Source organism: Rhamphochromis longiceps, linkage group LG14 (assembly GCF_057381845.1).
Source record: "Rhamphochromis longiceps isolate RC_006_pf linkage group LG14, R_longiceps_female_GT1.1, whole genome shotgun sequence".
Taxonomy (NCBI): Eukaryota; Metazoa; Chordata; class Actinopteri; order Cichliformes; family Cichlidae; genus Rhamphochromis; species Rhamphochromis longiceps.
Window position 1 is genome coordinate 19008828 of NC_140570.1, and position 26627 is coordinate 19035454.

A 26627-nucleotide genomic window follows, 5' to 3' on the forward strand; every position below is an offset into this window, starting at 1 on the left:
ATGGTATTGTGCTGTAGAAAGTAGTGTGTTGCTACAAAAAAATGGTGTGAAAAGGGGAACTTTTCCATGTTTATTATATTTTCTTGCTGCGATTGTTCTTGTTTTATTGTAAGGTGACCTTGAGGGTCTTAAAGGCGCCTATAAATAAAATGTATTATTATTATTATTATTATTATTATTAACTAACAATGGAAGAGAGACGGACCATCATACCACTTAAAAAAGGTAGGTCTTTCCTACAATGAAGTTGCAAAGAAAGTCAAGGTGTCAGTGAGTACAGTTTCCTTCACCATCAAAGGGCACTCAGAAACTGGGTTAAACTCATACAGGAAGAGATCTGACAGACCCAAAGCCATAACTGAATCAGAGGACAAGTGTCTGAGAGTTGAAAGCTTCCATGATAAGCGGCTCAGAGGATCACAGCTTAATAGTGGTCATAGTAAGCATATTAAGTTTCAGTCTCAACTCTGAAGAGAAGACTTCAAGTTGCAGGTTTGACAGGACGAGTTGCAGCAAGAAAACCACTGGTAAGACGTCAGAATAAAACAAAGGGGCTTGCCTGGGCCATAAAACAGTGGATTACTGAAGACAGGAAGACGGTTTTATGGACTGGTCAATCAAAATGTGAAATCTTCAGTTTATCACGCAGGATCTTTGTACACCGTTGACTAGGCGAAAGGATGGTTCCACAGTGTGTGGTGTCAACTGTCAAATATGGAGGATGAAGTGTGATGTCTGGGGTTGTATTGCTGGATCCAGGGTTGGCGACTTGTACAGAGTGAGAGGCACCCTGACCCAAATTGGCTACTGCAGTACACTGCAGCCCCATCCAATATTCTCTGGTATGTACCTATTTGGTCATGGGTTCATCCTACAGCAAGACCCAAAACACAAGCCCGAGGTATGACAGAACTACCTCAGGAAAAACAGAACAAGATGGTAAGCTTGAAAACATGGAGTGGCCAGCACAGCCTCCAAACTTAAACCACATTGGGTTGTTTTGAGATGAACTGGACAGAAGAGTGAAAGCAAACGTACATACAATGCCACACATTTATGGTAACTTCTGCAACAGATATGGGAAGAACTTTCTGAAGAACCTTTGATTTCTATTGTAGAAAGAAGGCCATGGGTGTGTTCAGCTGTTATATCTGCCAAAGATGGCTACTTTGAACAGTCAAAAGTTTATATAAATTATTATAAATTGATTCCATGATTTCTTTTTAAACTCCAATTGCTTATTTGTACTATGCTTTTATTTCAGAGTGCAATGAGACAAACTGCAGAATTTTCAATAAAAAAATAAAATAAAACAAAGTTGGGGTTTTCTAAAACGCTTGATCTTTAGTGTATGTCATTTTACGGAGTTTATAAGTTAAACTTGAAAACCACTTCAAAGCATTTTCTTCTTTTCAGTTAATGTGAAAACAGCTAATTCCACCACATTTGAACATTCAGTCACATATTTAAACATATATTTACTTAATGTTTCATTTACTTTAGGTAATTCTATTTCAATTACATTTGTATTCAGCATCAGCTGAACATAATACACTTTCAATTCAAATGCAGAGGGATATTTTGTTTCAAAAGAGATAAGTTAATTCTCCCCAAAAAGAGAACTCTAGCTAAAATCAACTCCGTCCACATGTAAACCCAAAGAACGAAGTCAAACGCTGCCAAGAACATGCCAAATCCTAACTGTGTAGAAATGTTGGCGAATCAGAAGTCTAGAAGCCTGGGAGGGAAAGCGGAAACGGGTTTGTTAAGTACTTCTGAAAAGCTTTGGAGGTTTTCTGGAAAAACCAGCTAATTTTTTGTTACTTTTTAAGTGCCTTCACTATTTCAGATGTTAATAACTGAAGACAGTATTTTGGCTGGTGTAGACTCACAACTTAGGAATGAACAAAATGCATACAGAGCGTGGGGAGTGAGTTGGAGGGTGGGGTGGGCTGCTTTTAACTATGTAAAGCACTTTGTGCTACATTTTTTATATGAAAAGTGCTTTATAAATAAAGATTGATTGATTGATACAGCATACACGAGTTTCATTTAAAAAAAGAAATGTATTCAAAACCGACGTGGGGATTTGGGTTTTGAGAGCATCTGTGTTGAATATAGAAGCCACTACGAAAGTTCACCCTGACTCCTTTGTCTTTCTAAATAGAGGGACAGTGTGTGTAACTGCGTGTGTATATGTAAGCGTGTAAAAACTGCAGGTAGTAAGATTAAAAGCAACACTATTATCCGCATGTGGGGAAGTAGAACTTCATCTCATGTAAAAAAAAAAACGTGGCGCACAGCGTGACGTCAAAAACGGCGCACAAATTTGACATAAATAACTAAATCTCCGTTTTCCTTGACCACGCCTAACCGCAAAACAGGCGTTGCGGTTTCGAGCATCTCCGCCGTGGCAGGAATTTTTTAAAATCTAAACACAGGGATACAAGTATAAAGCACCATTGACGTTGCAGTGACGACGTCAAGGGTGAGTAATGGATGGCACCTCTCACGCCACAAGTAGCCTGACTTTAGCCATATTGTTTTGTTAAGCTTGCTCTTTTAATTAGCGTCTGGAAAGTGTTTTAATTTCAGGTCTGGTGGTATCAAGGGCGGAGATTTCGGTTTTGGCATTGGTGGGGACGGATGATTGGGGTGAACTCTGCCCTGTTTCTTCTTGTTTTTTTTCCTTCTTGTCTTTGCTTCTTGAAAAAGAAAGAGAAATATACTTGCCTACATATGCTATTCTACATGCTTTTAAACCATTTAAAATTACAATTCATAGTTTTATATGTGAATTATATATGTTAAATTACTATTAAACAAATTACTAAGTATTTTAGACTTTAGTTTACTTCAGCCATATTCCATATAAATCAGATATCATACAAAAATAAAAAAATAGCTTCAAATACAGTCATGACAATAAAAGAATATGACTTTAAGGACTTAACAACATTACTTCAGTTATAGTACACCAACATCTCTTATACATGAGCACTAAGGGAACACTGAATGACCTGGTGGTTTTTGTCCATAAAACTACTCATCTAAGATTTCCATAAAGTAAAAGATCTCTCAGCAAAATTAAGCAACATTTTAGGCACTATTGCCCCCATCAAATCAGTGAGCTGGGATTTTTTTTTAAATTCTGAACATAAACTACTGTTACAGCAATAGACATGGACTACTGGTGCCCCACACAACAACTCAGTGTCCACTATGTGAAGGAGCCAAACACATGCCTGCTCCTCTCTTTAGCTGAAATGAACTGCTGGCATATTTGTTTTACATCTATACTGTCCAGTCTCTCCTGGTGGACATGGCAACACGTTATTCATGGTTACATACAATTTTAGACTGATGTGGGCCAAAGCCTAGCACATACTTGCCCTGTTGGGGGGGGAGTGGTATACATATACATTAGTGATGGGTAGATGAGGCCTCGTGAAGCGTTTCAGCACATTCCCCAAACTGTATTGATACTGTGTCGACACAGTGTTGCTGTTTTGCTCCATACTGACACCTGCTGGACCTTAAATATCATTGCAGGCAACTTACTTGAGACTCACAACAGACACTGATTCAATGACCTAGTCATTCTTGTATACACTGTAAGGTATTGTACTTTCCATGGAATCATTTTATATCTTTTTTTTTTTTTGACACCATTTCCCCAGCTTTGGAAAACACACGCTCACAGGGCACAGATGAAGCTGGGGTACACAAAAACTGTAAAGCCAGGTGGAAAAGGTTCGAATAAGATGTCTTCCTATTCCCCCAGTACGTTAAAGGATCCTCTGATCTTGGAATGTTTCTCTCTGCCAAGTAGCGCTTTTGTTTGTGTAAGGAAGCTTCGCAGAACAGATGTGACATTTAACCTGCATAAAATAAAATAAATAATTTACCCTGCAAGTCACATTGCTTTTTTTCCTATTCTGATAGATTACACTGAAACAAAGACAGATAAACAGCTACACAATTATACAGTGAAGTCGCGTTTATTATTATATTTACAAATATTTACAAAATATCACAGTTTTTGTCTTGGTCGTATCATTTTATTTTGTTGTATTTATCCGCGACACCTTAAAGGCCGGTCTGTAAAAATATTGTCTGACATTAAACTGGTCTGTGACGCAAAAAAGGTTGGGACCACTGAAGTACAGAATCAGAGAGTTGCTAGTTTGTTTTGCTGTGACACTTATCCTCAGATATCCTCAGATCTGAACAGACTAATGAGTACCGGGAACACTGAATTTCCCGGCGGAACCCACCGGAGGGTTTATTAATTTTTATCTAATCTAATCTAATCTAATCTAATCTAATCAATGAACCTCGTGACTCATTTCTCTCAAACAAACCATTTTCTGAGCTGGTAGAAAAACCTTTTTCTGTTTGTTGATGTGAAAGTTTGCTTTGATTCTGTGCAGAAGAGACAGACTCCAGAAAAAGCTGATAAATGAAATATACTATATATACTATGTAAACTTAAATGTTTCATTGCGAGATTCTGTCTGTGGTGTTTGTCTCTTATACAGGTACAATGATGACATCATGTGGTCTGCTAACTGCCCAGAACAAACCAGGTAAAAATCTGATAAACATTAAAATGAATTTTCTCTTTATTATCAAAAATTAGTAGAGTTACATGGACAGATTACTCGGCAGGAGAACAATCTAATTTTGACTTTAAAAAATAAATGCTACTATGAAGTGTGACTGCTGGAATTATGCTTGTCTGTTAGTTCCTCTGAAGAGCATTGAGGTGGAGCTGGAGGTGAGGGACCATGTGGCTACAGTGGTCTCCATTCTGAACTATAAGAATAAGGAGGACAAACCATTAGAGGCTGTTTTTGTCTTCCCTCTGCCTGGAGACGCTGCTGTCTGTCATTTCAGTGCTAAGATCGGACAGACACAGATTGTAGCTGAGGTGAAGGAGAAACAGAAGGTGAGCTGGACAGTAAATATAACCTGATTATTGTTATTTTTAATCTTACTTATAAACACAGTGAATGTCACTGACATGTGTCACCTGTCCTTCAGGCTCGTGAGGAGTATGATGATGCTCTGAGCTCTGGTCAGCAGGCCTTCCTATTGGAGGAGAGTGATCAGAGTCCAGATATATTCTCTCTGAGTGTGGGCAGTCTGCCTCCAGGAGAGCGCGCCTCCATCAGGTTGGAGTATGTGACTGAGCTGGCTGTGCAGGCTGATGATGATGGTCTGAGGTTCTGTCTGCCTGCTGTGCTCAACCCTCGATACCAACCTCGGGGTAGGAAAAAACGTTGACACTAACAGAAAGCCTCAAACTCGCACCTCTGCATAGAAAAAGGTTTCATAACTGCAACTATGGTGGTGGAGGAATTTCCAACCTCTTTCTCTCTCTCCGTCTCTCTTCCTCCATAAATAAAATATTTTTGAATTTGTTATGTAGACATAAAAGATAAACTTGAAAAGAATTAAGCGTAACATGGAAACATAAACATTGAAAGCAACTGTCTTTCTCAACACTTTATTTTCAAGTCCAGAATCTATAACATGATTAGGGGATGGACTTTGGGGTTACGGAGTATCTGTGCTGTGTTAGGCTATGTCATTCTTTCTTTCTCATTCTGCATTTATTCTGTCTTTCAAACATACAAAATTATTTGATTGCCCTTCCACCATTACTATAACTGCAGTTTCTTTGCTCTTTGTGTCATTTCTAGCCACAATTTAAACACAGGGGTTACTGTGGCTCCTCTGAAAGAGAACACCTCAAATCAGAAGTACTTGACTCCCTGGTATAACTCGCAAATGTGCACCTTAAAGCAGATAAAGTAAGCTAGAAACAGTGTCTCACTAATTTAGAAGATCATCATTTAGCTTAAAAATAGTTTTTTGCTTTATAAAAAAGCCTTCAGTAAAGCTAGAAGGTTACTATTCATCACTGATTGAAGGAAATAAGAGCAACCCTAGGTTTCTCTGCAGCATATTATTCATTTTATTCTATTACATTGTCTACAATTGTGTACAGTATCTTATTCTTATCCTTTTCCAGTGTTTTTCTAATTTTTACTATGTAACTTTGCACTGTCCACTTTCTGCTGTAACAAAACAAATTTCCCACAGGTTGGACTAATAAAGGTTATCTTATTGTATCTTATCTTAGCACTGTAGTCAAGCTGACAAAAAGTCAGAGCTCTGCTGAGCCAACCATTCCTTTAACGTTAAATAGTAATGAATTCATGAATGTCTTCACAAATACAATTTTAACTACTAGAGGAAAAACATACTCATAATCATCTCACTGACTTAACAATGTGTAGAGTTACTTTCAGTACCAGTGGTATTTATTTAATCTTTTTCTTCAATTGATCTTTCTGAGTTAACTTCAGTAATTACTTCATTACTTCCTCCAAATGATCAACATGTCTCATAGACCCCATTCCTACAAGACTGTTCAAAGAAACTCTGCCAATAGTTAATATTTCATTCTTAAATATGATCAACCTATTTCTATTAAGCGGCTATGTACCACAGGTCTTCAGACTGGCAGTAGTTCAACTGTTACTTTAAAAGCCACCTCTAGACCCAGCAGTCTTAACTAATTACAGGACAGCCTTCCCCTAATTAGGACTGGATCAGGTGGCCCAGAAACTTCCCTTAGTTACACTGCAATAGGTCAAGGTTCCAATGAAGCATTAAGTGTATTTCTTCACTGAGTGTTTTTTCACTCACTATACGTTTACACATACCTCTGCATTTAATTCAAGTTCTCTTCCATGGCATGTCTTTGTCCTGTTTTCCTCCTCTCACCCTCAACCGGTCTTGGCAAATGGCTGGCCCTCCCTCAACCTGGTTCTGCTGGACGTTTCTTCCTGTAAATAGGGAGCTTTTCCCTCTCATTGTTGCCAAGGAACTTGCTCATAGGGGGTCTTTCGAGTGTGGGGTTAGTGCCCTACAGTCTGTCTTTCTCTGCCCGAGTGTCCTCTCCTCGTCCAATCTCTAAAGTAGAGTCCAACTGTTCCCTGGACCCTCTCCAGGACCTCAACACTGATCAAACCCAGGCCACAGTAGGTAGAGTGCTGCTGTTTCTGCTGTGTGTGGTTGTTACTTATAACTGAGAATTAAATATGAATGTGTTTGTGGTGTGCAGGTTAAGCTGGCTGCAGGACACAAGTTTGACAGAGATGTTGAACTGCTGATTTATTACAAAGATGCTCACCAGCCCACTGCTGTGGTGGAGGCAGGACAGGCCTCTGCTGAGCCGGGTGAGTGGAAATGATAGGAGTAGTTGGTTTGAAAATGTAAAAAAAAAATTGCTTATCTACTGCTGCTTGGAAGTTCAATTTGTTGGCATAAACAAAAAACAATTTCTCCCATTTTTTATTTTTCAGGCTCTCTGATGGGTGATCCAGTGGTGATGGTGAGTCTGTACCCTGAGTTCCCCCAGTCTGCGATGTCTTCATGTGGAGAGTTTGTGTTCTTAATGGATCGATCTGGAAGTATGAGTAATACTCGCATCCGCAGTGCCAAGGTATTCATAATATATTTAGTCATAAACTCATAAAAAGTTTCATGTTGTTCCTCTCACACAGTGGCTTCACCATCTTATCCATGTTCCCTTAAGGATACTCTGCTGCTCCTGTTGAAGAGCTTACCAAAGGGCTGCTGTTTCAACATTTACAGTTTTGGGTCCAGATATGAACACATCTTCCCGTGAGTCTCTCCCAGCCCAACAAAGGTCCTTTTGTCCTTGACATGAAATACATGCATGTTTGTATTGGTGTCTGTGTGATGGCAGTAAGAGTGTGGAGTACAGCCAGCAGACCATGGAGGAGGCTCTAAATACAGTTGAGCAGATGGAAGCTAATCTTGGAGAAACAGAGATCCTGGAGCCCCTAAAACATATTTACAACCAGCCCTGCATTCCCAATCAGCCTCGACAGGTAACACACACTCACATGCTCTTCTGGTTTGCTGTCCTCGTGGGGACATCCCAATAACATAATGCTTTCCCTAAACTTAACCATTAACCATAAACCAATTGTAACCCTAAAACACTAAAACCACAATTTAAGTGTGAAAAATGCCTCCAACAACGTGGGGACCTGGATTTTGGTCCCCACCAGTACAGTAAATTTCAGACTTTGGTCCCCACCAAGATAGTAAGAACCCATATGCGCACACACACACACACACACACACACACACACACACACACACACACACACACACAAACTGCTTTGCATTAATCTCCTGGAAATTTCCTTTGAACTTAATTTTACTTTCTGCTTGCCTTGCTTTAGCCTTAGAACAACTTCATCTTAAAATATAATGATTTAGGATATTTTAGCTTTTTTTATATCACCATGAAGATGCTTTATAGGGATGTATCTACATAGAGCAGATTCAGTTTCATAAAAACATTGGACAAAACTTGGACCACACACGCTCTACAAATGTTTCTCAGCATTGGCATTAGTGTACAATCTAACTTTTAATATATCACATATTTTAACCCTGTGAATATAATCGTTGTTCATGTAACAGCTTTGTTCTTTAGTTTGGAGTTCATACTAACTGTACATTGTTCTTTGCACACTACCATAAAAACATTTGTGTTTCTGAATCCTAACTCAGCTCTCAGAACAAGCTGTGTGTTTCTGGGTCTGATGTTATGTCCTTATGTGCCAACTCTCCTCTCTAGCTGTTTGTCTTTACTGATGGAGAGGTGAGGAACACCAAAGAAGTGATAGATCTGGTGAAGAAGAACTCAGATTCTCACAGGTGAAACCACAAAAACACAAGTACGTCTACACAATTCCCAAAATGTCCAACATGTCCTCTATGTAGAAAATTGTTGTATTGCAGGTGTTTCTCTTTTGGGATTGGGGAAGGGGCCAGCTCTGCTCTCATCAATGGGATGGCCAAAGAAGGAGGAGGTCACGCTCAGTTCATCACAGGGACTGACAGGATGCAGGCAAAAGTAAGACATTAAACACAATTAAAAGTCAAGTTAAACATTGCAGCAGCAGATACATATTTGTGATCAGACCTGCAATGAGTAAAATGTCTGTTCCAACTGTTTGTATATATTTGGAGAGTTTTTCATTATTTTTCAGGTGATGCAGTCGCTGCGATTTGCTCTGCAGCCGACTGTGGTCGACATCTCAGTCACATGGGATTTACCAAAGGAAGTGTCTGTCACTGTCCTCTCTCCACCAATCACAGCACTTTTCCAGGGTCAGAGGTCACTGATTTATTCCCAGCTCAGTGGACAGGTAGGAGCAGCAGCCTCTCATGTTGTTGTTTAACTATTTCATGACTTCTGACCCTGTGATTCTGTGTCAGAGTTCAGAGGCAGCAGAGGGCTGTGTGACGGTGAAGTACAGCCTGGCAGGTCATCCCTCTGAGAACCAGCTGCACTTCAGTCTCAGACCTGCAGAGGACACTGGGTAAAACAGAGTTTAAGAAACTCAGTACTTTTCATTGGTTCATGACTTTAGATATATTGGGTTGAAAATAGCAGTAGATTATAATGAATATGGACTGAAATATGTTGTGTTCACATCTGAAATAAAGTATTTAAATAGGTCAACCACTGACATTTACTTCTTATTGCATAATCTTGGTGACTAAGAGTCGACATGAGTAATTAACCCTCTCAAGGCAGGCGTTGCCGATTTGCAACAGTTAAAAACTAACAACCTGATTACCCCACATACATATTTTATGACTTCTTTTTACTCAGAAGTGATTGAATGCAATAGGATATTAACCCTCTCAGGCTCAAATTAAACTTTTTGTTGCTAATGCACAACCAAGTCCTGCAGTGGTACTTCTGAGTCTCTTCATAACTTCTACTCCGCATGCTGAGCTTATCCACAAACCTTTTAAATAAAGTAAAAAAGATAACATTCTCTTGTTTGCTGTAATTACTAACCACTCACACAGGAGGAGACACTTCTTTCTCACTATCAGTGAGAATGAATCAGTGGAATTTGCTCATTGAGATATTAATTATAAATTCTTTTAGTCTTAATCACAAATATTGTAACAATCCAAACTCTAATATCAGCGCTATCAGCAGGTTTAAAACCTGAAGAAAGTGCTCATGTGTCATTTGGATTTTGATTACTTCTAGGTATGAGCATTTGTTTTCAATCATGGTATCTGATGTGATTTTTGGGGAGTTTGACTCCAACTCTATATAACCTTTAAAAAATACAATGGTAAAAAAAACAAAGAAACACTTAAGTCACCCATCTCTTGGTGTGTTCCTTCTTATCTGCAGATTAACAGTCCACAGGTTGGGTGCTCGAACTCTGATTCGCTCCATGGAGATGGAGGAGAGAGAGCACAGAGGACAGCAAGTTGGAGGTGTGAAGGAGAAGGTGGTGCATCTCAGTGTCCAAACAGGAGTGAGCAGTTCTTTCACTGCCTTCATTGCTGTCAACAAAGACAACAGCGAAGTGATTCAAGGACCTCTTGTGTGCAGAAATGTTCCGACACCCTGTGAGTTTTTGCCAAAAGCAAAGCTAAAAGTCAGCCACAGCTCTGAAGCAAAGATGGTTGAGCATGAATAAAACCAGTAAAATGTTTGGTTTAAGAGAAGGTCAGACCCAAATGAAAAGAATGATTAGCAACAAGATGGTAAAAATAATGTAGGTACTGATCAGACAGCAGTATGAGAGAGAGGGATGCATGTAAAAAAAGCATTGGTTACCCAATAAATTTGTTCCCTAATACTTTTAAGTGTTGATGGAGTCTTTACGTCATCTTACAGTAGTTTTGACCCAGAGGATTCTGCAAATCGTTATAATATTGTCAGCCAGCAACTTTTGGTGTGTATGAGTTATGTAGGAGTTATGTTATGTTATTTTAGTTATAAAATCTATGGCATTATTTTTGTGCCTCTGTTCTGAGTGCATGTATATTATTTTTGTAAGTACAAATGTTGCATTTTCAGGAGAAAATTATTTTGAATGAAGAAAAGCTTAATTTGAGCGAACAAAATTCATTGCTGCTAAATGTATTTCAGTGTTTGCTAATATCTATATACACACACAATAACAGCCCCTCTCGCTCAGTTGTTGGCATTTTCTCCTGCTCAGAAATCTGGTCTGTGTGCTCATAGACATCTACCGTCCTGCTCTCAGTGTGACGATCATGCTTTCAACACCTCTGCTTCCTGCACGCTCAAAAACCAACCAATCACAGTCTTGGATGCAAAAATTCTGGTTGGCTCGCTAGCTACTGTATTCCAAAAAACACTGTCCAAAATGTAGCTAAATCCAGTGGACTGGTTTGGTTTAAACTAGACTAAAACCAACAATGGTCTTAAAAAATAATATTTTTTAAAATAAAATAATTAAACATACTAACTGAAATGGGTTGGGCTACACCTTGGACAGTGTTTCTGGAATGCAGTAGCTAGCAAGCTGATTGGAGATCAATACAGCCAATTGTTTGTGGTGAGTCATGTATGAAGCACAACAGCCAAAAGGTTTGAAAATTCTTTTTACTAACGTGTTTTCACCTTTCTTTCTTTTTTCTTCTTTTTTTGCGTTCTCAGCATTCAAGGGATTAGGTAAGGAAAAATGTTTTCTTTTGTTTGTTTTGTTTTTTTAATATTTTGTGTTTTGTAATTATAAGCATACCCATTTAGCAAAATTGGTATGGCCTGGATCTGGCCCACACAATGTGCTTACACATGGCCCACATACCGCAAAGAATGACGGCCCTTTGGTGGTCCAGATCTGGTTTGCCAGAGATGGCCCACACATGGGCCAGAACAAGGTCAGTTGCAGGCACACTGGTGGTCCTGTGCCTTATGTCAGCCTTATGTGTACTTTAATCAAGCCATGTAATAACAACATGTGCCGGAACATAATAGCGCAAAAGTAACATGACGAAACTCTGTTCAGAGAATGGACTAATTCTTTTATAGCTGCCATGACACCAGTCAGTCAGAAGTGCCGGCTTGATACCAGATCTGGGCCAGACCTGCTTGCTATTTGGGTAGGCTGCTGTCTAAAGCAACAAAAAACATATGAACCAGTTCCTGACATATAGCAGTTGAAGAGTTTTCATTGTCCTACATTTAAGAGAGATGCCATTGCATTTGTTGCACATTTGTTTAGTCAGGGCTTCCACAGCCAGTGGAATTGGAGCAGCTTTACTTTGTTTAGATGACCATCACTGCACTGGATGGATGTGGATTTCTATTTATCAGGAAGGAATGAACTTAATCTCAGTGTTAGTCATATGAAAGTAATGAATTACCAGATCACCCAATTGGACTGTAGTGTGTGTGTGTTTTTTATAATAATGACTTGAGCTTTACTGAGTTGCGGTCTCTCTAATCTCTCAGCAGCTCATTGCTATGAACCAACAAAGTCTCACAGCAAAAAAGGGCTATTTCCTCACATGAAGAAGAAACTACCTGTCTTTTGGAACTCTCATAAGATGCCTGCCAAGCATTATGCTGCTTCACATATGTTTGTTTACGAAGGTAATGTTGGTTAAAAGTAGACACATAAATCTTTTAGTTTCCATCTTTTACAGAATATCAGGGCACCCAATAAATTCTTCATTGTTGTTGCCACATCAGACTCATCTTACCATAACACTGCACTGCAAAACTTTACATGGGAAGAAGTGAGTGCAGTTTGGTACCACAAAAAAAGGAGCAAAAAGTGCCTTACTGTAAATTTACTGTATAATATTTATTTTTTTAATTAGATAGAAAGGCCATGACTGGACACTTGATGTTCAGTTATTATTTCATCTTTGTACTTTTTTTTTTCCCAGCTGCTGTGCATGAGCACCTATCCAGAGACCCTTTGCTACAGTTAGTCTCCCTCCAGGAGGCGTCTGGCTGCTGGCTGCTTGATCCAGCTCTGGCTACTGCACTGGGAAAGACCAGCAAGGAGGTGAAAAAGTCAAAGCCTGAAAAGGTGGGTTTTTGTCAGTTTCAGTCATTACAAAAAGTGATGATATGCATGTTAATCAAATTTTATGGTACAAAATATAGAAAGAAATTACAAATATTAAACATAACATAACCCAAAAGATGAAAATGAAGTCAGCTGTAGTAAAAACTGGCAAAAAGTATTTCCCTCATAAGAGGTGTCCGTGAAGGTATTTGCCTTATGTTACATTAGTTATGTTATCACAATTGTAAAAACTAAGATCAGAACCCTTTTATGTAAAGGTAGTTTGTTGAGATTATGTGTGTAGAAGCATTAATTTGTCTTAGTGTACCTACATTCACATGTAACTGGCTGCCTGTTGCTGTTTTAACTCCACTTACTTTCTGTTGTTGCCCGTTCTCTGTGCCATGTATTGCCTGGTGTTCATATAAGAGCCGGAAAGCCCTGGGTTTCATGGGGGCAGGGTTGGTTGTAATTGAAGGGACCCAGGCTTCTCATTCCAAGTACCACAGGGGTCACTGAATGAAAAATTGCTTCCTTGAAAAAGACTAAAATTACAGTTCAGTGTAGAATATTACCTAAAATAAACTATATACAAAATGCCTTCAAATGACAGAGATGCAGAAATGTGTGGATTTCCTCCAGAGCCATGGCTCAGTGTCTGTGTGTCTAAATTAGTCTCACAGACCTGAATATGACACTGGAAGCCATTTATATTTCTGAACCTGTTTAAACTGCTGCTCACCACTAACAAGCACAAGCATCAATTTTGGACTTTTAAACCTTTTCATAAGTTTTGCATCTTTTCCTTCTGATTTAAAATCTCCCTTATGGTCATTCATACTACACAAAGTAATTAAGCAATAAACAATTAAATGACCGAGAAGTTAATTTTTCACTTTCATCTATAGAAATTTGTTTGGTTTTTTTGTGACTAACAAAAACTGGACAGTCTAGAGAATTTTACACATTTATTTACTATAATTTAAGTTCAAAGAGTCGTACTGACAGGTTTCCTTCTATGTTACAGCAGGTTTTTCTTCATTATGTAGAAAAACGGTTAAATATGTAACAACTTTAGTTTCAGTGGTCCGACCCACTTAAGATCAAAGTGGGCTGAACGTGGCCTACGATGTAAAATTAGACACATCTGGTCTAAACAGAGTATTGCAGGAGATGATGCTCTATCAAATACCTTCAGAAATACCCCAGGATAACAGCAATAACACTGCAGGAGAGAGAAGCCTCTGGCAAAACACACAAAATAAGTGTGCATGGCTTGTTTATTGTACTGAATAAAGTCAATTGCTCTCAGGCTCGGTGTGTGTGTGTGTGTGTGTGTGTTTGTGCTCCCTGTTTTATTTGTCTTTTATTGGGGAATTAGGGCAACAATGAAGTGTGGGCCACCGTTCTGGCTCTGATCTGGCTTCATGCTTTCAAGATGGATGCAAAGGACGAGTGGGAGCTTCTGGCTATGAAGGCTGCCTCATGGCTCCGTGCTCAGAATGGTAGTAACACGATAATAACAGAAAATGCTGCATATCCATGACACAAAGTTAAAGTGAGCTATTCTTGCAAATTCATTCTTTAATCCTTGTGTTTTGTGTTCTTAGCACCATGTGAGTCAGAGTGTGTGGACGCTGGAAATATCCTGTTGGGTTCCAGCGTGAAGAAAGAAGCTCTGGGACTCTGAGAGTTTTCTCAAAGAGCTAGTTATGCCAAATGCCTTTTGATTCAGTGTTGTGTCTTCTTCATTCACGTTTTTCACTGACTGTGTGTTTATACATCATTCTGCATTTAATCATTAGTTATTATTAATCTCTGGCTCTCTTCCATAGCGTGTCTTTTGTCCTGCTCCCTCCACTCAGAAATAAGAGAGAAAGCACACTAATGTGCACACTAATGTACACGCTTAATGTGCCCTACACGCTTGTGCCTTGGGAAACGTTCGTCTTTGTGATTAAGATGTGTATATTAGCAAGCAATTTATGTTTAATTTTCTGTACATTTCAGTTAGAAAAACGAGGAGAAGCCTTAAGAAAGGAAAGGGTTTAAAAAGCTCTTCAAAGTCAAGAAAAGCAAGCCTTGTGGAGATCTCTTCTGTTGTGTTTGCTGGCTGTCAAGCTTCACATTGTTACGTGGTGTGAGGGCAGCACGAGGCAACTACTGTTGTGATTTGGAGCTATATAAACAAAACTGAATTAAATTGTACTGAATGATGTCTCCGCTGTTATATTTATTGTTCATGTTTCATTTTTATTTTGTTGCAATTGTTCTAAATGCTTTTTGAACTTAATCAAACTATTTTATTTGTATTTCCATTTGTGCCTTGAACTGAAAATTAAAAATTAAAATTGGTGCTTGGAAGATTAAGAATTTGTTCTTTGGTTTAACTCAGTCCTTCTGAGTAAAGATCTATAGCTTCAGTTCAAGAAAATGAATAATGGTATACAGGAGTACAGTATCAAATTACACTGATAACTGAAGAACTACCATGCGGCTTATTCCTTCATTCTTTATTAACAGGACAAGTCACATTAAAGCTTTACAATAAAAAAGACATGTAACAAACACAAAACATCAGAGAATAATAAGTTTATCAAAACACAAGTTCTAATAAGTAAACGTGAGCAAAGGCTGTAAATGTAAAAGCTACACTTTAGCATAAAATATAATGCGTAAACATACCATTACAGACATATCTGAAACCGAACTGGAACTCTTAAACTCACTACTATCGTTAAAGCTTTTAATGTGTAAAGATAAAGTTGATAAGTTAATTTCCTGTTAGGGCATCTGTGAAGCCTCGCTCACTAAATGATCTCATTGGAGGGATGCAGCAGAAAGCCTCTGACGTCACCGGAGTAGAACTGCGTGCGCGTATTGTAGACGCATAAGCTTGAACTTCACACACATACTACAGATCGGTGCTTATCGGACACACAAATCCCTCTATTCAAAGGTATGCTTTTCTCCAATTCATTGTAACTTTTCTTTAGACGTTGTAACCTGACGCACTTCATAAAAAACGCCGTAAGAAGTGTGCTGACAGGAGCTGTATACAGATGCAGTCTGTATTTTCCTTTTTATTTACTGGCAGAATAATATCAAAACTTGTTCTGAGTCCAAAAAAAAATCTCAACCAGGGCTGCTGCAGTAGGCGGTGAAACGTAACGAGTTTGGGTACCTCATATTTCAGTGGCGAGAAACACAATTTGTTGTCTTTTCAAGCTAAATCGCGATGCTGTGGCCCAGTTAAACACGTTAATGCAGGGGTTTAAGACCCAAATAAACCCGGCGTGGTTTGCAGCGCCGCTGCAGGGGAGACGGACGCACCTGAGCTGCAACCAATCACGCCTCGCCGCCTTAACGTCTGTGCTATCTATGCTGTTGTGTTGGTATGTGTCGGGCTGTGAGCTGAAAAGCTACAGCCGGCTGTGCGTGAAAAGTGGTCAATAAAGAGATGCTGAAAAGCATGTTCATGCAAACATCATCGGGTCTGCCTGATATGTTTACAATGGGACTTCTACTCCTGAACCTCTGCGCATATCCCATATGCGCACAGCGTCTGCAAATCGGGGCTGTATGAAGTCACTTTAATCTTTACCAGGACTGTAAGCTGTCATCTGTGAGGCATGAGCGGTGTTTGTTTGTAACATAGTTACAGAGATATGCAAGCAGTTTCTTGAGCGTTTCTGTAAAAATAACAATCAATAAATTTGCATCATTTGCAAAAATCTTCTCACCTGTACTTAACCTTTTGTTTTTTTCTAACTCATCAGCCTGTCAATTAGACATCATCCCTGCTATATTTGTTGTTGGGGGGGGAGTCAGAGATGATATAAATAATTAAGTAAAAAAAATAAGCTAGATTAGACATCTACATTATTGTAAATTATCCATCTTGATTTTTAGCACTTCTGATGATACGCTGTAACAGAAGTAAATCCTCTCCGGTGTCCCAGAACTTCCATTTGTCCAGCATATAAGATGACACAAAGCTGCTGCCATAAACACACACATTACTGGGAATATAGTTACTCAAAGATGACAAACTAGGGAAAAAAGAGATGGAAGCCCTGACTAAAACAAACAAAGAGGAAGAAGACCATGAATCAACCACACAATGTGCCATTGGATCCAGGCTTCTGTTCTGTAAAACTAGACTAACAGAAACCAAAACCAGGAGTAACGGTAACTCTCAACTCAACCTATACTTGATAAATAAAACTATTAAAGGAACAGAAAGATGAAACCGATGCTGATGGATTTTAGGTAGATGGAGAGGACCGAAACACCAGTTGGCGACCCCCATGTTGTGCTGTCTTCATGAGCGCCCACATTCAGCACTAAGAATAAATCACAGATGTGAGAGAGCAGGTTAATGAAGGTGACAATATAAACACAACAAGACGATGACCGGACCGATGCTCTCATGCCGCACATAGCAGCGCCCCAAACTTAATGCATGACCTGATGTGTATGATCGTGAAACATTAGGTCTGCTCCTAAACAGGGAGTCATTTCTAGCTTTGGACTTTATTTGGATTTAAGCTACAAATTAAGGTCATACAATCATCCTTATTTTTAATAAGAATTGTGGGAAAAGTAAAAAAAAAAAAAAGGTTTAAATTACAAGTGAAAGACATGAACATGCCTTCATTTTATCTACTCCAATTCTGTCTGCTAAAGTTACAGCCAAAAGTTCATCCCCTACTTCCAGTTTATTTAAAGTTCAGCTGCCAGATGTTGAAAAAATTTATAGAGAAAAGGCTCTTGGATGCTTAATTGTTTTCTTTAAAACTTTGCAAAGCTTTTAAATCCTTATATTACGTAACTATTCCCTAGTTCTAGATTTAGATCTTAACTGTTTCTCAGTCAGATCCTCCTAACTATCATTGTCATCTGTTAGTTATTTGGCTTCTGGAGCCAAAATGAAAGCAACACTAAATTCTTTTATTTGGAGTAAATCTCTGTGGTGGTTGTCTCTTGCACAGGAACAATGGTGAGAGCCTGTGGTCTGCTAACTGCCCAAAAGGAACCAGGTAAAAAGTTGATGAAAATCCAAAATGGGCAGGAGACTAAACAAATTTTGAAGTTAATCAAAAACAGTTGTTTGGATGTTTATGTTTTTCTTTTAGTTCCTCTGAAGAGCATTGAGGTGGAGCTGGAGGTGAGGGACCATGTGGCTACAGTGGTCTCCACCCTGAACTACGAGAATAAGGAGAACAAACCATTAGAGGCTGTTGTTGTCTTCCCTCTGCCTGGAGACGCTGCTGTCTGTCATTTCAGTGCTAAGATCGGACAGACACAGATTGTAGCTGAGGTGAAGGAGAAACAGAAGGTGAGCTGGACAGTAAATATAACCTGATTATTGTTAATTTTAATATTACATATAAACACAGTGAATGTCACTGACATGTGTCACCTGTCCTTCAGGCTCGTGAGGAGTATGATGATGCTCTGAGCTCTGGTCAGCAGGCCTTCCTATTGGAGGAGAGCGATCAGAGTCCAGATATATTCTCTCTGAGTGTGGGCAGTCTGCCTCCAGGAGAGAGCGCCTCCATCAGGTTGGAGTACGTGACTGAGCTGGCTGTGCAGGCTGATGATGGTCTGAGGTTCTGTCTGCCTGCTGTGCTCAACCCTCGATACCAGCCTCGGGGTAGGAACACTTCAAAATACTTGGACCAGAAATGGTTAAACCATATTAGGTCTTGAACCAACCTCACAACAGTGACAGAACACAATATATGGCAGAAAAAGCATCAAAGTTCAACTTTATTTTCTCGAAGAAAAGATACCACATAACACTGTGACTGTCAAACATATTTATCAGATTAGAAAAAATGTAAAAGACTTGTGCCAGCCTTGTACCTAATTTCCCTGAAACCTTTAATTGGACCAGATGTTTTTAGAAGCTTTAATATTTAATGCCTTATTGTTCACAGCATTTCTAACCTGATGTTGTGTACAGGTAGTGAAGGTGTTCAGGTGACTTCTGTTCCAGCCTCTCTGGTGCCCTACAGTCTGTCTTTCTCTGCCCGAGTGTCCTCTCCTCGTCCAATCTCTAAAGTAGAGTCCAACTGTTCCCTGGACCCTCTCCAGGACCTCAACACTGATCAAACCCAGGCCACGGTAGGTAGAGTGCTAATATTTCTGCTGTGTCTGCTCTGTACTTATAACTGAGAACTAAATATGAATGTGTTTGTGGTGTGCAGGTCAAGCTGGCTGCAGGACACAAGTTTGACAGAGATGTTGAACTGCTGATTTATTACAAAGACGTCCACCAGCCCACCGCTGTGGTGGAGGCAGGACAGGCCTCTGCTGAGCCGGGTGAGTGGAAATGATAGGAGTAGTTGGTTTTCAAAGACAGATTTTTAATATCCCCATTCTTTCACTCAAAAGTTTGAATATGTATGAAAAAACCACTGAAAAGCAAATTTATATAAACTTTTTTCTGTCTGTTATTTTTCAGGCTCTCTGATGGCTGATTCAGTGGTGATGGTGAGTCTGTACCCTGAGTTTCCCCAGTCTGTGACGTCTTCAGTGGCTTCATGTGGAGAGTTTGTGTTGTTAATGGATCGATCTGGAAGTATGAGTAATTCTCGCATCAGCAGTGCCAGGGTATCCATAATATACTTACTCATAAACTCTTTAGTTTCAAATTGTTCCTCTCACACAGTGGCCTCACTATATTTTCAATGTTCTCTTAAGGATACTCTGCTGCTCCTGTTGAAGAGCTTACCAATGGGCTGCTATTTCAATATTTACAGTTTTGGGTCCAGATATGAACACATCTTCCCGTGAGTCTCTCCCAGCCCAACAAAGGTCCTTTTGTCCTTGACATGAAATACGTGCATGTTTGTATTGGTATTTGTGTGATGGCAGTAAGAGTGTGGAGTACAGCCAGCAGACCATGGAGGAGGCTCTAAATACAGTTGTGCAGATGGAAGCTAATCTCGGAGGAACAGAGATGCTGCAGCCCCTCAAACATATTTACAGCCAGCCCTGCATTCCCAATCAGCCTCGACAGGTAACACACCAGGTTAGGTTCAAACTTTCAGAGGGAGCTCAGCTCCCAAACATAATTTCATCCATACAGTTTCTTGTGATTAATATTAATGAAATATGCTTTTGCAAATGTCATCAACTGTTACCTTCTAAAGCAGCCTAACTGGTACGATGATCTATTCAGAGTGACTAATCAGAGATTTCTATCTAATCCACCCGTTGAAGCAAACTGGTAATAGCGTTGTTTTATATTAATTCATACAAACCCTCCCTTTATGATGCAGACTCAGCATTATATACCCCAATTTCACGAGTGGATAATAGATTTGTATTCCCTCACATGAATGTAATGACAGCCATCCTGTTCATCATGTTTAGATTGGTATGAATCCTGTAAAATGGACCCTTGTGCACCTCTTCCACCTCTGGCTGGAGCAGCTTCCCCACGTGGCTCCTCCACTGCTCTCGGCTGAGAAGTTTGAGGACACAGTAGTTGCTCTGTGGCACTCCTCCGCGGGGCCGATATGAGCGCAGACACTGCGCCGGGCACTAGCCGCTCCCGCCCGAGGAGCAGGGATGGGTGCGGCAGCAGGCTGCATCTTGGTTGTTCGCACCCTGCTGCATGCCTGCCGCTGGGGAACCTGGTGGGGGTGTTGGTGGTGTCGGTCAGAACTGGATTAGAGCTGCCAGATTCGCAATCCTTTGTGTGCTGCAGTCAATCCAGTACCGGAGTTCTTTCTGCTTACGCTTCCTGGTTTCTGCACCACTGTGGCAAGAATGAGGCATGATGCGACCACGATTCTGCATTCTGAAACATCTTACTTTATTAAACGGTTGCTTTTTGTACAACTCGGCTCAGCTTCCCAGCTGCCAGCCACACGTACACAACAACAATACAACAGGACTTCACACCGCGCTTAAGCTGGGCAGGCGTGATTGCGATGCCACGCAGATGTGTCCACCTTCGCTGCTGTGGCACCGCCAGCCACGCCCTGCCAGAGTGCTCTGATGGAAATTTCCTTGAGCGCCCCCCAAAAGAGTCCAAACTCAACTATCTAACACACACACACAGTATGTTTGACTTCAGAAGACATTTCACTGACTTGAAAAAACTGAATAATAGCTGAATAATATAAACATGTTGTACATATGTCTCTTACCTCTGTGACATTATCATACTACCCTTCTTCCATCTTCTTAAGTACCATATTTTGAGTTCATATTAACCGTACATTGTTCTTTGCACATTACCATTAAAACATTTGTGTTTCTGAACCTAACTCAGCTCTCAGAACAAGCTGTGTGTTTCTGGGTCTGATGTTCTGCCCTTATGTGCCAACTCTCCTGTCTAGCTGTTTGTCTTTACTGATGGAGAGGTGTGGGACACCAAAGAAGTGATAGATCTGGTGAAGAGGAACTCAGATTCTCACAGGTGAAACCACAAAAACACAAGTACGTCTACACAATTACAGAATGTCCAACATGTCCTCTATGTACTTAAAGAAAACTGTTGTATTGCAGGTGTTTCTCTTTTGGGATTGGGGAAGGGGCCAGCTCTGCTCTCATCAATGGGATGGCCAAAGAAGGAGGAGGTCACGCTCAGTTCATCACAGACACTGACAGGATGCAAGCAAAAGTAAGATATTTAACACAATTAGAAGTCAAGCTAAACATCGCAGCAGCAGCACCAGCAGATCCATATTTGAGATCAGACCTGCAGTGAGTAAAATGTCTGTTCCAGCTGTTTGTGTATATTTGGAGAGTTTTTCTTTATTTTTCAGGTGATGCAGTCGCTGCGATTTGCTCTGCAGCCGGCTGTGGTCAACATCTCAGTCATATGGGATTTACCAAAGGAAGTGTCTGTCACTGTCCTCTCTCCACCAATCACTGCACTTTTTCCAGGTCAAAGGTCACTGATTTATGCCCAGCTCAGTGGACAGGTAGGAGCAGCAGCCTCTCATGTTGTTGTTTAGATATTTGATGACAGTAATTAACGTGACTTCTGACCCTGTGGTTTTGTGTCAGAGCTCAGAGGCAGCAGAGGGCTGTGTGACGGTGAAGTACAGCCTGGCAGGTCATCCCTCTGAGAACCAGCTGCACTTCAGTCTCAGACCTGCAGAGGACACTGGGTAAAACAGAGTTTTGATATAAACAGCACTGTTCTGTGGATCATGACTTTAGACTTAAAGTTGCTAAGTGTGAAACATATGACACTATCCAGTTAATCCCTCCCATGTTCTATTTCTAACCTCTTTTACTTGACCTTGACGATCACGTCAATGAGGTCATAAATAACTTATAAATTCAAATTTTATTTGTTCCATACACAGTACAACATGTAGTGAAATACTTGTGTTTGAGCTGCGGACAGGCTGCAGACGTAGCCGCTCCATCCCCGGGCTTTGTTTTAACATGGGGGTCTAGCCAGGACCCTTACTGGATACCGGATACTGGAGTCTATTTTCAGGAGGGAAGATGTTATCAGAACTAGTGTGTAATCGGGACTTTGCATAGATGCTTAAAGCTCTTATTGCAGTGCCAAAACTTTGTCTCTGTCCTAAAACTCCTCCCTCTGTCCTCACGCTGACTGTTTAGAGGTGAACCCCACTTATTGTTCCACTTATTGCTGTGCCATTAGCAAATGTTGGTGCGCAGCTGTGTTTATTATGTTTATTTTCATGAATGGTTGGATGGTCCTCACAGTGAATTATGGGAGAGCATTTTCTCCTCCCTTTCTGTAAAGGATGGTCCAGTGTATCCTCTGCTCAAGGAAGCAATAAAAGAAGCATTGAAGCGCCATTCCTTAGTACTTACAGAATTGAGCAGCTCTTATTATGGTCGCTTTGCCGATATTTCAGTCATGTCTCTCAGTTAAGAACCCTCCAAAGCAAAATTAACTTTTGGAACGTATCTATTGCCTCAGTCTATTTTTGTCCTTTGTCAGAACATCAGCTCACTTTCCCTTCCTGTCTCTTAGCTCCAGTGCTTCTTACTGTAAGTATTAGTTCCCAGTTTAGGTTTCGGTAGTTTATAGCTTTCCGTTTCCTTTTGAACTTTATGTTCCACATTTCATCAGTTTCACCTTCAGTTTAATAAAAGGCTCGCATGTTGAATTTAGGTCATAATAGAGGCCTCCTGTCCATATACTGCACAGTGCAACGAGTGGAAAATAATTATATCGTTTTATCTGTTTTCACTTGAAATGCCACCATGAGCTTCTGTTCTGTGGACTGAGATTTCCACTAGGAGATTTTCTCTTGGTGTGAGCATTTGTCACCATTCATGTTATCACTGTGATTCTTATATAAAGCAGTGGGTTTATCTCCATCTATGTTTGACCTTAGAAAGCATACAATATAATAAAAACAGAGAAGTCACTGGTAAACAGCTGTAGTAAAAATATGTCCGTACTTCTTTACAGATTAACAGTCCACAAGTTGGGTGCTCGGACTCTGATTCGTTCCCTGGAGGAGGGAGAACACAGAGGATGGCAAGACACAAAAGTGAAGGAGAAGGTGGTGCAGCTCAGTGTCCAATCGGGAATAAGCAGTTCACTGACTGCCTTCATTGCTGTCTTCAATAACAATGGCGAGGCGATTCAAGGACCTCTTCTGCACAAAAATATTTTAAAACACGGTGAGTTTTTAAAAGCAAGAACTAAAACTTTCACCCACAAGTCTGAAGATCAAAATTACGGTGCACGAATAAAGGGAGTGCAGTGATTAAAAATAGTTTTATAAGATGACTTGAAAACAAGCTCATTAAACTAAAAACCAAAATATTAAGGGGGGAAAAACCCATTGGTCAACACTGACAGTGTACCAAATAAAGGATGGCCAGCTAGAGGTCTATATACTGTGGGGCCCATTCAGGAGGCAGCTGAATGGGTTTGCAGAGAGGGCAGACTGAACAAGGGACTAAATAGATGAATGAAAAACATATAAAACAGCAATGACATCCAAATGTCATTCCGACTGGTGACGTGTAGTCGGATGGTAACAAAGACAGAGAGGGTAGTCAGAACGGACACGATTGAACTGCCAGAAACTACTTTGGAATCTCACAGGCAAATGGGAACCATCAAGAGGCCTCTAGAAGACACCGAGGGTAAGGCAAGTCCTGAGGAGTATGCTAAATGAGAAGAACAAGATCTGGGAATCAACACCTGCAAGAAAGCTCCTTATCATGCATGGGGTTTCAGCCCAAGTCCAGCATCCTGAAACTTTTCGCTAAGCGAAAGGAAGCGGGCCAAGGACTGGTGAGTGTCAGAACCACTATCCAGGATGAAAAAAAGAAAAAGGAGCCATGAGTATATCAGGAAGATGACCACAACTGATCACGTACATAGGGAATACTCCAGGCAGCAGAAACCTGAGAAAGAAAAGGAGGAAAAAGAGGAACCATCATGGAAGTATAGGTCCATGCAGGGCAAGTAGCACTGACAGATAGAAGAAGTGACTGATATCGAGAAATCCGAACAGTGGCTGGACAAAACTGAACTGAAAGACTAATCATGGCAACACAAGATTCATAAGGGCTGGAGTCTACCACACCAGGCAAGACCCCAGGTGTAGGTTATGCAAAGTTTTCCCTGAGACCTTCCAGCACGTAATTGCAGGGTTTAAGATGCTAGCAGGTGGGGCTTACAAGGAAGACCATAACCAAGTTGCCGGCATAGTATAGAGGAATATCTGCGCCGAGTATGGCCTGGAAGTTGAGTTCAAAATGGGTGGTTGAGAGAGACCAGACTAAGATCCTGTGGGACCAGATACAGATGGACAAACTCACTTGGTGATGGCTAACCAATCAGACCTAGTAGTGCTAGAAAAGAAGAGGAAAACCAGCCATAGTGATAGATGTAGCTATACCAATCAATAGCAAAATCAGGCAGAAGGAAACTCAAGAAAGTCGAGAAATACAAATGGCTGAGAGAGGAGCTTTAGAAGATTTGGTGGTTGAAGACAACAGTGGTCCCAGTGGTAACTGGAGCATTTGGAAGTGACTTCCAAACTGGTTGACTTGCTCCAGGAGATCCCAGGATTGACATCTGAGATCTTAACAGATATCTACTCACACATTTTTTGGGGGGTCAGAAATATAAATTAACACAATACTGTCCGTGCTATGGAAAAAGAATTTGTCACAATATAAACAGGCAATAGAGCAACAATCCTCACAATCTCTGTGATCCAGGACCTTCTAATTACTCAAATTATAAAATGTTGAAAAACATCAGTTGTTTGATGCTAAATGTTTTACTGCCATAATTTTAGTTAATGTATTTTATTTTGCATTACGCATATTTTCTGTCAATAGGACATTTATTTTAGAAATTCTCATGTAGGATCTATGAGATGCACACCCATTTTGAAGCATGAGCATGGCAAGTTGAAGCCGGGAATGTTAAAGGTTTCTTAAAAGTATCTGTACATTGCTCATTTCAGCCTCTAAACATGGGTCAGCCCGCGAGGTATGTTTTATGTCATATAGATCATTTTATGTCTCTATTGTACCTGTTTTACTATCTCATTGAATGTTATGGTTTTTTTTAGTTTGATGGTAGCGTAGTTTGTGATCAAGGTGATGCTGTAACAATATCAACCCAAGATTGTACAACTCGCATAAAAGTCAACTTCATGCCATCAGTAAAAAGAACTCTTTACTGACTTTAAGAAGAGGTGGAAGTCATGATATCCAAACATCCATCTAACCATTAAAAAAGATTCAATGGACCTGATCTATGAAAACATTAACCATTAACTAGCCTGTAAACACTGAATAAACCAATAATTCTGTTGCAAAGTTAACATGATTGGAACTGAAATATGAAACATGTTTTTATACACTGTTTCTATAACTTTTTGTGATATTTTAGATATTGTTAAATGGCACTTATTAAATCACAGTTTGCAAAAAGCCCCACTTTGTTGACATTTTAATCAGCTTCATTTTATTCGTACATTTTACAACCGACTGTTATGATTGATGGTATGATGTTTAACTTAATGTGTTTACCGTCCATCTTTAGGATCTAAAAATGCCTTCTTTTCTTGCTACAGATTACGTTGATTGCACTCTGAGTCCTTACCAGGATTATGAAGGTAAGCAAGTAGCTAAATACAACAGATAATATTTCTCTAAACTTTTGATATTTTAAATATTACTGAAAAACTTGTACCTTTGGTTATGAATCATTGTGCATAAAAAAAAACAGTGATTTATAACACTTTGAACATTTTTATGAATACATTTTAAACTGTTGTCATGATTTTAGTTTTAGATTTCTTTATAATTTCTTTACCTCCCCTCTCTTTTAGATCTCCAAGAGCCTTCCCTTCTTACCATGGGTTACATGTATGCTGATCAGGAATCTTATGGCAAGCTAAGTTTTGTTTGTTTTTTATTTCTCTAAATGCTGGTGAACACTGAACAAACCAACATTTCTGTGGCACAGTTACTGCTGAACCCATTTGCAACATTAATGAAAAGAATTGTTACTATACATTTTTGTGATACTTTAAATCTTACTGAAAGTTGCACTGTTGTAATGAGTTATAAATCACAGTGTGTGAAAAGAAAAACGTTTTTGACATTTTGAACATTTTAACAAGCTTATTATTGTAAATACATTTTAAACTGATTGCTGTGATTCATAGTATGAGGCTTAGCGTAATGTCTTTAACTTCTCGCTTTTGG

The 26627-nt window shown here is 39.8% G+C and overlaps 2 protein-coding genes across 2 annotated transcripts; both read left to right on the forward strand.

The window, feature by feature from the left end:
* The first annotated feature begins 860 nt into the window (after nt 1-860).
* LOC146653924 (von Willebrand factor A domain-containing protein 5A-like) lies at nt 861-15269 on the forward strand. Its single transcript, XM_085380683.1, has 19 exons — nt 861-939; nt 4542-4589; nt 4749-4951; nt 5047-5272; nt 6871-7055; nt 7139-7253; nt 7380-7519; nt 7613-7701; nt 7787-7931; nt 8693-8772; nt 8857-8971; nt 9108-9266; nt 9337-9440; nt 10280-10500; nt 11561-11575; nt 12359-12499; nt 12799-12944; nt 14305-14428; nt 14534-15269. The coding sequence occupies exons 1-19, from the start codon at nt 861-863 to the stop codon at nt 14611-14613; spliced, it is 2415 nt and encodes an 804-aa protein (XP_085236809.1). The 3' UTR covers nt 14614-15269.
* A 523-nt stretch (nt 15270-15792) lies between these two features.
* Nucleotides 15793-26566, forward strand: LOC146653925 (von Willebrand factor A domain-containing protein 5A-like). Its single transcript, XM_085380100.1, has 16 exons — nt 15793-15882; nt 17918-17965; nt 18062-18264; nt 18360-18582; nt 18895-19055; nt 19139-19253; nt 19396-19544; nt 19635-19723; nt 19809-19953; nt 21284-21363; nt 21453-21567; nt 21713-21871; nt 21957-22060; nt 23353-23567; nt 25991-26032; nt 26249-26566. The coding sequence occupies exons 2-16, from the start codon at nt 17923-17925 to the stop codon at nt 26341-26343; spliced, it is 1938 nt and encodes a 645-aa protein (XP_085236226.1). The 5' UTR covers nt 15793-15882; nt 17918-17922; the 3' UTR covers nt 26344-26566.
* Nucleotides 26567-26627: the final 61 nt, after the last annotated feature.